Here is a 12,026-nt window from a genome sequence, read left to right as displayed (position 1 = left end):
TTCAGTGAGAGGAATAGCATCTATTCTGTTTGAACTCTATTTCCAAGACTTACATTTTTTTGAATCTTTAAAAATTAAAATAGCATCAGATTTTAATATTGCTCTAAGTTGTTGAAAGGAAGCTGCATCATTTGGGAAGACTAAAATGAAATAAGTCATTAAATTTAAATATGGATAAAAGTTTATTCACTGGAGTTGTCATTTTTACCTTCATGACAGAAAAAACTAACTTGTATACATAGTAAGATAACCTTTATACAATAAGATAAAACTCTAATACTAGATAACACTATTCACAAATAAACCTAATTTCAATATTGATAATTCTGAATGAAGGATACAAACAGTATAAGAGTGGTGTCCTTAAGAACAGGTATGTTTGCTATTTGAAATCATTTGCTCTGTTGTTGAATCAGTTCTAAGTCTACAGTGTAAAACTTTATTCAGGATTCTTCTTGCCCGTTTTAGCACTGGTACAATTTTCTATGTACTGCTACTCTAAAATATATGCTCAACATCCTTTTAATAGGAAACTGTGCTTGCTAATCAACTACTTGTAATGTAGTAATCATGACTGAAGTTGTTCTGTTCTCTCATTAAAAAGAAAAAATTATTTTAATAAATATGCTCTATTTCTAGTTCTGGTCATTAATATTTTTTCCGTTATTTCATAATAACCAGTTCAACTGGTAACCTGTTATTTTCAATAGAGACCTGAGAAGAGCTGTGACCAGTGGTATAAGTGAAGATTTGGTTCTGGGTTTTGTTAGAAAGGCAGATATTTCATGCATTTGTTCAAGTTCTTGTATTTCACTATAATTTTTTATCTTGACAGTTTTTAGAAGTAGATGGTACTGTTTTTACAGGGACCAAGCTTCCTTGGGACAAACAGTGGTTAATTGAATCACTCTCTGATTCTACCATTTATATGGCCTATTACTGTGTTGCACATTTATTACATGGTGGAAGTTTAAATGGTTCAGATCCACCACCACAAGGAATTAGGTAAGTTTCTTACTTCTAGAATAACATAATTTTACTTATTTGGCTGAATCATGGGGCAGGACATAACTTAGTAGTTAACGTGCCAGACTCTAGGTCTGAGGGTCCAAGGCTTACTGCTGCAAAATTTCAGCCTATAATTTGAGGCAAGGGGTGTATTATAAGAATGGCAGTAAAATCCCACTATTTGATCAGAGTAGACCAAGAATTGAGAGGAATTAATACTCATGTAACTTTGTATGATATTGAATAAATCTTTGAAAATTTGTCATCATTATTCTCTTCATTACTCTATTAATATGTGTATCTTTAAATATTGATATTTTGAAGTAAGGTAGCACCCTAAATAGAGAAAAAAAAGAACATGGAAACAAGCACATGAAGAAATTGGTCTTAATTTATATTATGATATTTTAAAATTACTGAAAGAAAATTAATGTGTAAGATTCTTCAATCTTAAAGGAAACCTTTAAGTACATATTGACATTTTATCACACCAGTTGCAACTCTTGAAGTTAAAGAAATCATGTGGAAATAAGCTATTAAAATTTTCATAAAACGTAGCTGGTTACATTTCTTACTATGAGTATAATACTGCTAATGTAGCTTCTATAAATGATAAAGAATGTTCTTTTAAAAGTCATTAATATAAATATTCATTACATATTCATGAGCATAGAAGTTAGAAAAAATATCTATTTTTCTCAAGAGAAAATTTAAATTTACATTTTCTGTGTGGTTTTAACTTGAAAAACAAAAACAAGGATTGACATACAAAAGGTTTTTGTTATACACATGTGTAATATATTGTTATATGATGCAGTAAACTGCATGTAATTTAGTTTGGATTCAAAGGTGTGCAGATTTGGATCCATAAAAGGCAATTTATAAATTTTATCAGCATATGAAATTCATAACTTGGTATCCTTAGTCTTTCTCATGAAGTTTTTTTTTTGTCAGGAGAGAATAGATTCAGTGAAACATAGAAAAAGCTCCCCCTGGACCCCTCGGTGTGGATTCCTGTACGTGGTGAGGGGATCTCCCAGGGAAGGTTCTGTTCTATCTGGTTACCTTCTCTGGAATCTAAACATCCACCCACGTGTTTGCCATGCGTGGCGACCCGTGAAGGGGAGGAGAGGATCCTGGTGGTTGAGGGGTCCAACCCTAACACACCACTTTGGCCTCAAATTCCTGTAGATGGGCAGCCTTTGGGTGGCCCCCCTTGGGTCAATCGGCTGGTCCACTTGGGCTAGAGTCAACCAAGTATCAGTGTTGGAAGTTCTCAACGGGTGTTGTGGACATTGTGCCTGATGCTGGTGTTTGGGTATAGTGCTCACGAAACCCTGGCGTTGCTGCATTGTCCTTGCTTGACTTTGTAGTGCGTCCCCTTGTAGGGCTCCATGGTGGGTGGGGTCAGTGGGTACCGAAATTTTTCTTTTCCTATGGATCCTCTAAAAATTGAAGTAAAATTGTAAAAAAACAGTCAATGGGTAAGCGACCACGTCTTGAATACTCAGAACAGCAATCTTCAACATCAGTAACACATGTACCTCATTTTCTTATATTACATTCTCTTTCGGAGAAACCTTTAGGGCAAATGTCCCCTTTTTTTTATTCAAAAGGGACTAGAGGGACTTGCTGGCTCTCCAAAGTCAGTAAAGAAACTTCGATCTGGTGACATATTGGTTGAAACATCCACATCCCAACACAGTGAACTCCTCTTGAATTCAAAGGCAATTGGGGATATACCTATTGAGGTTACACCCCATGCTACCTTGAATTCTTCACGAGGAGTTATTGTTGAAAGGGATTTGAAGAACGGTCCCGAATCAGAGATTCTTGCTGGTCTCTCCACTCAAGGAGTTTCTGCAGTGAGGCGCATCTCCACTGCAAAGATGGAGTTACACTGCCAACAAATACCCTCGTTTTAACATTTACTTCACACGTGCACCTGCCACCATCAAGGCAGGTTATCTCATTTGCAGGGTTCGCCATACATACCAAACCCTCTTGATGTTTCCAATGTCAGAGATTCGCCACTCAAAGACATCTTGTCGTGGTTCCCTGACATGTGCTCGTTGTGGAGGCAAGGACCACGATGCCTATGACTGTGACATGAACCCACATTGCGTAAACTGCAATGGTTCTCACCCCTCTTACTTTCATTCTTGCCCAGAATGGTTGGAGGAAAAAGAGGTGCAGCGTTTGAAAACGAAATATAACATTAGTTATCCTGAGGCTCGGAAATTGCTGTCCACAACTCCATCTCGGACATATGCTGCTGCACTTCATTCCACAACTACAGTGGGAGTGCAGACAGATCTCTCTGTGCCTCCAAGAGAATCGTTTTCAAAACAAATGAAAAGCCTTTTGACCTCCATGGTTAAAAAGGTTGATGAATCGACTTCCACACACATCTCTGTTCCTCCCATACCTTCCAACAAACCTCAAGATCCACATCCTTCAGTTTCAAATACAGGCATTTCTTCTGATACATCTTTTTCTCCCACCACAAGAGACAAAATAATTATTTGTTCGCGTCCTCAGTCACTGGATTCCCCTTCCAATAACAAAAACCTGCCCACCCGACCCAGAGCAGGATCCATGGAGGTTGATAGACCTCCTCCGACTAAAGACAGTAAAGAAAAAAGACGTGGTCGTAAACTGAAGGGTTCTCCAGCCACTTCACCTACCTGTTCTTAAAAATGGCCACCTTGATACAATGGAACTGTCGAAGTTTACGTTCTAATCTGGATGATATCAAAACACTGATTGCTTCCTACCATCCTGTTTGTCTTTCTTTACAAGAAACATTTCTCAAAACTGCTGATACTGTCTCCATTCGGCAGTTTTATCTGTACAGAAATGACAGGTTGTGTGATGGTCGAGTACATGGAGGGGTGGCACTGTTGGTTGATCAACACGTGCCCACCCTGTCTTTGTCACTCAACACACCCTTGGAGGCTGTAGCCATCCGTGTTTCCTTGGGTCATACCATCACTGTTTTTTCTCTGTACCTGTCCCCTGGAGAGACATATGATCAATCAGATCTTGATGCTCTCGTTGAACAATTGCCATCTCCATTTCTAATCCTCGGGGATTTTAAAGGACATCATCCCCTCCGGGGAAGTGCTATTATTGATGGGAGGGGCCGATCTGTAGAGCGGATGCTCTCTGATCACAATCTTTCTCTTTTTAATACTGGTTCTTCCACTTACTTTCATGCACCTAGTCAGTCCTTTACCGCTATTGATCTCTCAGTTTGCTCCCCTTCATTATTCTCCCTTTTTTCATGGAGGGTTGATAGTAATCCACTAGGCAGTGATCATTTTCCGATCCTTTTGAGAGAGACTGGCCGTGGTCGATGCCACCCTACCCGCATGCCCCGGTGGAAGCTGGATTAGGCAGACTGGTCCACTTCCACTGCTCTCGCAGAACTTGATCCTGCCATCGTAAATCAGCCATCAATAGACGACTGTGTAGCAGCGGTAACTGACTGTATTACACATGCAGCTGCTCAGTGTATTCCTAAAACCTCGACACGTTTTCCACGATATCCTCGTCCGTGGTGGAATCCTGCTTGCCACTTAGCACGGAAGGCTCAAAAGCGGGCCTGGGATACTTTTCGTAGATATCCCACACTTTCAAACCGGGTTGCTTTCCAACGGGCCCGTGCACATGCTAGGTGGGTAAGACGTCAAAGCCAGAAGGAATCTTGGATTAAGTTCACAACCAGCATATCTTCTACCACCAGTTCCAAGATCATATGGGACAGGATTCGAAAAGTTAATGGGCACTACAATTCTGTCCCCCTCTTGATCTTACTCTCTGATGGTCAGGAGGTGACTGATGTTCAGAACATCACTAACACTCTAGGTGAAAGCTTTTGCTGGGTATCTAGCACTTCTGCTTGTTCCTCCACCTTCCTGGCCATCAAGACTCGGGCAGAGCGATCACCTCTTTCCTTTCGAACTGACTGTTTCTTTGACTATAATTGTCCCTTTACCCTGGTGGAACTAAAAATGGCCCTTCATTGGTCTGCCAGTACGCCTGTTGGGCCTGATGATATTCATTATGACATGCTGCACCATCTATCTCCTGCTTCTCTTGATGTCCTTCTGATTGTTTTCAACTGGATCTGGCAGGAGAATGTTTTACCTGATGCCTGGCACCAGGCTATTATTTTACCTTTCTCTAAGCCCGGGAAAGATCCCAAGATTCCTTCAAACTACCGTCCAACTGCTTTGACGAGCAGTCTCTGTAAGACATTAGAAAGGATGGTTAATGCTCGTCTTGTTTGGTTTCTTGAATCAAACAACCTCCTCTCGCCCACCCAGTGTGGGTTCCGTCGACAGCACTCCGCCACAGACCACCTAATTCGTCTTGAAACATCTATCAGAGAAGCCTTTTTCAACCGCCAACATCTTGTATCAATATTCTTTGACATAGCGAAGGCTTATGACACAACATGGAGGTATGGCGTTTTGCGAGACCTCCATACATATGGGTTACGTGGCTATCTACCCATGTTTATTAAAAAATTTTTAATGGACAGGAGATTCCAAGTTTGTGTGGGTTCGACACTTTCCCGTTCTTTTGTACAGGAACTTGGAGTCCCTGAAGGATGTGTATTGAGTGTTACACTCTTCAGTATAAAGATAAACGCCATCACTGAACAACTCCCTCTCACTGTTGCGAATGGGCTGTATGTCGACGACTTTCACATCTCATGTCAGTCGTCAAACATGAGATATATTGAGCGGCAACTACAAACTGCCCTCAATTGTGTACGGAAGTGGACTCTGGCAAACGGCTTTAATTTCTCTCTCTCCAAAACTGTATGCATGCACTTTTGCCGTCGACGGGGTATTTACCCTGATCCTGAACTTCATATCGGTGAAGTTTTGCTGCCAGTGGTCCCGGAGAACAAGTTCTTGGGGCTTATCTTTGATCATAAACTGACCTTTATACCACACTTAAAGCAGCTTCGGGTCAAATGCACAAGAGCACTGAACATCCTCCGTGTTCTCTCTTCTACCAGTTGGGGGGCAGATCGCTGTTCAATGTTAAAGGTATATCGTGCTCTTATTAGATCGAAACTCGATTATGGATCAATGGTCTATGGCTCTGCCAGACCCTCGGCCTTAAAGATGCTGGATCCCATTCATCACCAAGGACTTCGACTGTGCACTGGGGCTTTCTGTACCTCTCCAGTTCAAAGTATATACATTGAATCTCATGAACCTTCTCTACACCTTCGCCATTTGCAACTATCTTTACAATATACTTGAAACTTCATTCCTTACCAAAGCATCCCACCTGGAAATGTGTTTTCCTTCCTCGGTGGGCAGTACTTTTCAGAACAGACGATCTGTCATTGCTCCGTTTGGCCTTAGCATCCGGCGCAATTGGATGAATTGGGTCTGTTCTTGGATAACATTGCAGATTCCACAGGTTGGCCCATCCCACCATGGCTTATTACAGCCCCCAAATGTGACCTTTCTTTCAGTCACCTAAAAAAGGCAGATACTCCAGATTGGAAGTACCGTCTTTTATTCAATGAATATCTTTCAAACAATCATTCAGTTCCCATTTATACAGATGGTTCCAAATCAGGTAATTTAGTGGGCTCTGCTATGGTTTGCTATGGGTCAGTAGTTGCCGCAGAATCCCTTCTACAGCTTCTGTGTTCACTGCTGAACTGTATGCCATATCTCTTGCCCTGGATCATATTGCAGCTGAGCAGTACTCCAACTGCACTATTTATACTGATTCGCTTAGTTCTATACTTGCCTTGGAATCGCTACACGTTAGCTCACATCCTATTCTCGCTGATATTGAAACCGACTGGCCCATTTCTCATTAGCAGCTACTTCAATCCAGTTTTTCTGGATACCAGGCCATGTTGGTATTGGCATGGAACGATCTTGCAGACATGGCAGCTGAATATGTCTGCTTCAGCACCATCACTCCTATGCCTATTCCGTACATGGACTATGGTGTTGTCTTCAAGGCTCGGCTCTGTGCCAGCTGGCAGTCCACTTGGAGTGAGCAACGCGACAACAAACCTTTTCAAATCAAACCCAAAATTGGACTTTGGCCATCTAGCTTCCGTAAAGTTCAGAAGGAGGAAGTTGTTCTCACTAGGCTACGCATTGGTCACAGTTTTTTAACTCATCATTTTCTTTTATCTGGAACTGATGCACCAATGTGTAGTTTGTGTAACACTCAAATCACTATCAGCCACATTTTACTTTCTTGCCATCGTTACATTTCTCAATGACGGCAATATTTTAAACATATTTTTTCCCAGGGTCAGTCTGTAACATTGGACAGAGTTATTGGTGATGGTGACTCTGTCCACCTTGATAATGTTTTTAATTTTTAATGGCCATTAATCTTTTTAATCTCATTTAAGTGTTGCATATGTATTCATTACACCTTTTAATTGTGGTTCCTTTTTACAGTTTTAATCTCTCTCCTTCAATTTGACATTGGACAATGGCCAGAACATTAAATAACTTCGACACCAGGACTGGAAAGGCCAACTTCAGGTGACTAACGCTACTGTTTGAACTATCCGCTTGAACTACTCGTTAGTTGTCCTGGCGAAGTTGTTATTATACTTTTGCTGCATATCATTTCACACTTTTACTACTTAACTTTTAGTACTGGCCATATTGACTCATAACCTGGAACCAGGACTGGAAAGACCAACTTCAGGTGACTGACGGTGGTTTTATACTTACCTGTTAGTCTTCCTGGCGGGTTATGATCATAACCATTCTGCTACAGGTATTACAACTTTGTTGACTGGATGTCAACATTGGTTTTAGCCATTTTCTGTTTTAATTGCCATTTTGCTTTTATCTTCAATTACTTTTACAAATTTTACTCCATTTACTCGACTTTTATCTTTTTACTGGACATTTGGCTACTTGTTATTACGATTTTGTGGAGTGTCTTTTAAAACTTTTATTCTTTTACGTTTTGATAATAGCTGCTATGACACATAACCCAGAACCAGGACTGGAAAGGCCAACTTCAGGTGATTGACGGTGGTTCTTGAACTTACCTGTTAGTCTTCCTGGCGGGTTATGATCATTACCATTTTGCTAGAGTAAATATTTTACAACTTTGAAGACTGGATGTCACCATTGGTTTTTACACCATTTTCTGTTTTAATTGCTGTTTTGTTTTTACCTTCATTTACTTTTACAAATTTTACTCCATTTACTTGACTTTTTACTGGACATTTGGCTACTCATTGTTACAATTTTGCTATGTATCTTTTAAAACTTCTATTCTTTAACATTTTGATACTGGTTGCTATGACACATAACCCAGAACCAGGACTGGAAAGACCAACTTCAGGTGACTGACGGTGGTTCTTGAACTTACCTGTTAGTCTTCCTCGCGGGTTATGATCATTACCTTTTTGCTAGAGTAAATACCTTACAACTTCTTATACTCTGCCTTCTATCTTAACATTGTAGACTAGGTGTCAACATTGGTTTTATACTTTTTTGTTTTACCTTCATTTCCATTTATGTCTATTACTACATTTATTTATTTATTTATTATTATTTTTTTACATTTTTACCGAATGTCTGGCGCAGATAGCCTCACTGCTTTGTGCTTTGTGCCATAAAACACTAAATCAATCAATGAAGCTCCCCCTGGATGACTTTTTGAAACATATATTCTCTTATACAATATTTCTAGAGGTGAAGACATGACACCAGAAGTTTGGGACTACATATTTTTTAAGGATGCACCCAAACCATCTTGTAAGATTTCTGGTGAAGTTCTGGACAAAATGAAACAAGAATTCCAGTTCTGGTACCCAGTGGATTTACGGTGCTCAGGAAAGGACTTGGTTCCAAATCATTTAACATATTTTCTGTACAATCACTGTGCCATATGGTCAGTAGAGCCAGACAAGTGGCCAAAAGGTGTGAGAGCTAATGGACATCTTCTGCTTAATTCAGAAAAAGTAAGTCTATCATTTAATTTAACTTGGTATGAAGGATATCCACAGCTGTTCTTTTACATACAAGTCAAATTTATTCATTTTTGTTAATTATTATTATTATTAGCAAAGTTCTTTTTAATATTTTAATTGTGTATTTCTTGCAAGCAACCTTCAGAAACAATGATGATTCAGATGTCCACATAATGAAATTATTACATTCGTTGTATAGTAATAAACAAAAATAATAGTATGTTGGTTTGCACAGTGACAAAGGAAACAATGAATGTGTATTTTTAGTCAAAATATTTTTAACACATCTTGTACAATATAATAATCTCATTTTATTTTACAAGATTCTATTTCTTTCAAAAATTTTATTATTTTAATCCCACATTGTGCATACCACAGAGTTTGTGTATTAATTTTTTCACATTGTAAAAAAAGTTAGTTATCAAGTAAAATGAAGGAGTTTGATATTTATCGGAATTTTTATAGTGAAAGTTGTTTTTTCTGCTACGGTGCATGTGCATATCCACTTCATTGTTTTTTTATGATTTAGTAGTTTTACACATAGCACATTAAAATACCTCACGAACTTTCATTTTTCTTTTCCAGTGTATTACGTTCTTGCCTATAAAAAAAAATCTTGTATAAATGCCATTGCTATATAATTTTATGAAGATTGGAAGAAACACTTACAGGTTACTAATTATTAATTTTGGTTATTTTTTCTTCTTAATTGCATAGTAACAAATATGATTTAATTTTTTTTGCATAGAAATATGAAAAAATGTAATACTGTGCTCTGCTGTGAAAAAGTATTAACCATGTAAACATTAACATTAATTAGGTAATGAAAGCAGTAACTCCAGTGGCTCTTATTTCCTACTCCTTTTAATTTTTGTAATATTTTCTTTTATTTTCCTAAATCATTATTAACTATGTAAACATTAACATTAGGTAATGAAAGTAGTAGCTCCAGTGGTGCTAATTTCCTACCCTTTTTAATTTTTGTAATATTTTTTCTTATTTTCCAAATTTACCAAATATGTTTGCTTGTTAGAAGTTTAATGATTATATTTTTAAGTTTAATGTCAAGCACATGATTCAAATGTACCATCTTCCTATTTAAGTTACTTAAAGTATTAACCCATTGACTGCTGATTCACCATGTAAGACACAGTCTGCCTCCAGCAGTTAAATGTGAATGTGCTGTATACAGTATATGGCTGGTGTACTTAATACTTAGAGCAGTCACAGTCAGTTGGTTAATTGTTTAAATATGAAGGCAGGTAAACCCACCTTGATCATAATTTTTCATTTTGCAACTCTAAATACACTGACATATTTATAATCTCACTTCAAAATACAGTAGCACTTGTATTATCTACAGATTTATGTCCCTATATTTATCATAATTTATGAATAAAATAGTCCTACTTTGTGAAAGATTCAAGCCCTGTTTTTGCCCTTTTTTATGGTAGAAGATTTTTGAATAGCTACTTGCACCTAAAACAAGGTTCCTGTTTGTCCTTTGTTATTGTTCTTTTTGTTGCTCTTATAATAAGTAACAATATACACTTAATACAGATGTCCAAGTCTACAGGAAACTTTCTGACCCTGGCTGATGCTGTGGACAAATTTTCTGCAGATGGTAAAAAACTTTTACTGTTCCATAATTTATTCATTAGTGCATTGCAATTTTAATATAACATCAGTTTTCTACTGCTCCTTTTATTATCAAATAAAAATACAGTTAAACATTTTGATACTTAAAAACCAAGTCAAAATCTAAGAGTCTTTTCAGATTACTTTATATATACATAATATCAAATTATTATGAAAGTTTTGTCCATTGCCTATTTTGATTGAAACTATGGGCAAAAGAAAGGATTTAACATTAGAGAAGAATAAAAATTGTATGTATTCTTTCTGAAATTGCAAAAGAACTTGGTCAAGACTATAGAAGTATTAAGAAGTACCTAGTCATTTCCAATGCTAAGCAAATAAGATCTGATAAAGGAAAAGTACGGGCAATTTCAAGACGCTAACTTTCAGGTGAACAAATATAAAGAAGTCTCTTTCATCAGCTAGAGAGATTTTCCAGATTTTCCCAAATCATCAAGTAGGATCTTCTGGCATGTTACAAAATGTGTTAATTCTGAACTTCATCCACCACTGGGATCCAGGCATAAAATCAGTGACTTGCATGGGCTTGCCAGTATCTAAAAACCAGTTTTCAAAAAGATTTGTTTACAAGTGAATTTTGTCCAACTCTTGATGACCCAGATGACTTACAAAAGGTACTTCAGCCTCATCCAGAATGAGATGTCTGAAAGAAGGAGGAGTAATATTTAGGGTTGGTGCCATTGGTAATTAGCTTGTGCGTCTATTGTGAGTATCTGATGGTGTAAAAATGACTTTTGAAGCTTTTATTGGATTTATTAAGGGCAGCTGGACCTTGGCATAAGAGCAAATCTGTGGGACTTAAAAGAAAGGTCATTTTTTATGCAAAATAATGCACCATCTCATGCTGCTCGTGATACACTGGGTTACCTCTCAAAATTAGGCCTCAATAATAACCAACTTATGGAAATGGCCAACCTCTTTTCCAAATTTAAACCCCATAGAGATTGTTTGTAGTATCATGAAACATGATTTATGCTGGTGGAAGCCAATTTACATCAAAGAATGATCTTTGGAATGCTGTACTATCATCTGCAACAGATATTAAAGTAGAAGGCATTCAAAAACTGGATAAATCTATCAATGATAGGCTCATCAAAGCCATGTCAAAAGATGGCAGTTATATCTATAAATAAATAAACTTTTCTGATTCTCATATTTTTAGTGGTGTGTGGGTTTTATTTGATTATTAAGTATTAATTGTATCAGTTTTATTTTATTTATTATTACCTCCAGTTACTACTATTTTTGTGTTTTAGACTCATTTGTCAGCAACTTGCTTAACAATTTGGAGCTGTGTAATTCACAACATTTTAGAAAACCTCTTATAGCATTCTTATTTGTTAGTGGATTTTAATGACAA

General features: G+C 37.6%; 1 protein-coding gene across 5 annotated transcripts in view; it reads left to right on the top strand.

Annotated features, from left to right (window-relative positions):
* The window catches only part of LeuRS (Leucyl-tRNA synthetase), a 79,687-nt gene that overhangs the window by 45,238 nt on the left and 22,423 nt on the right, over positions 1–12,026 (top strand). For all 5 annotated transcript variants that reach the window (XR_013028778.1, XM_076503431.1, XM_076503429.1 and 2 more), the window contains exons 16-18: positions 867–1,005; positions 8,728–8,998; positions 10,568–10,631. Coding sequence is in view for 4 of the 5 variants with exons in the window: in XM_076503431.1 (XP_076359546.1) it covers positions 867–1,005; positions 8,728–8,998; positions 10,568–10,631 (474 nt within the window). In the remaining variant the exon portion in view is untranslated. The remainder of the gene's footprint in view (positions 1–866; positions 1,006–8,727; positions 8,999–10,567; positions 10,632–12,026) is intronic.

This window comes from Tachypleus tridentatus, chromosome 6, assembly GCF_004210375.1.
Source record: "Tachypleus tridentatus isolate NWPU-2018 chromosome 6, ASM421037v1, whole genome shotgun sequence".
Classification (NCBI taxonomy): Eukaryota; Metazoa; Arthropoda; class Merostomata; order Xiphosura; family Limulidae; genus Tachypleus; species Tachypleus tridentatus.
The sequence above is the reverse complement of the archived record's forward strand: the minus strand, read 5'-3'. Positions and strand labels throughout refer to the sequence as shown.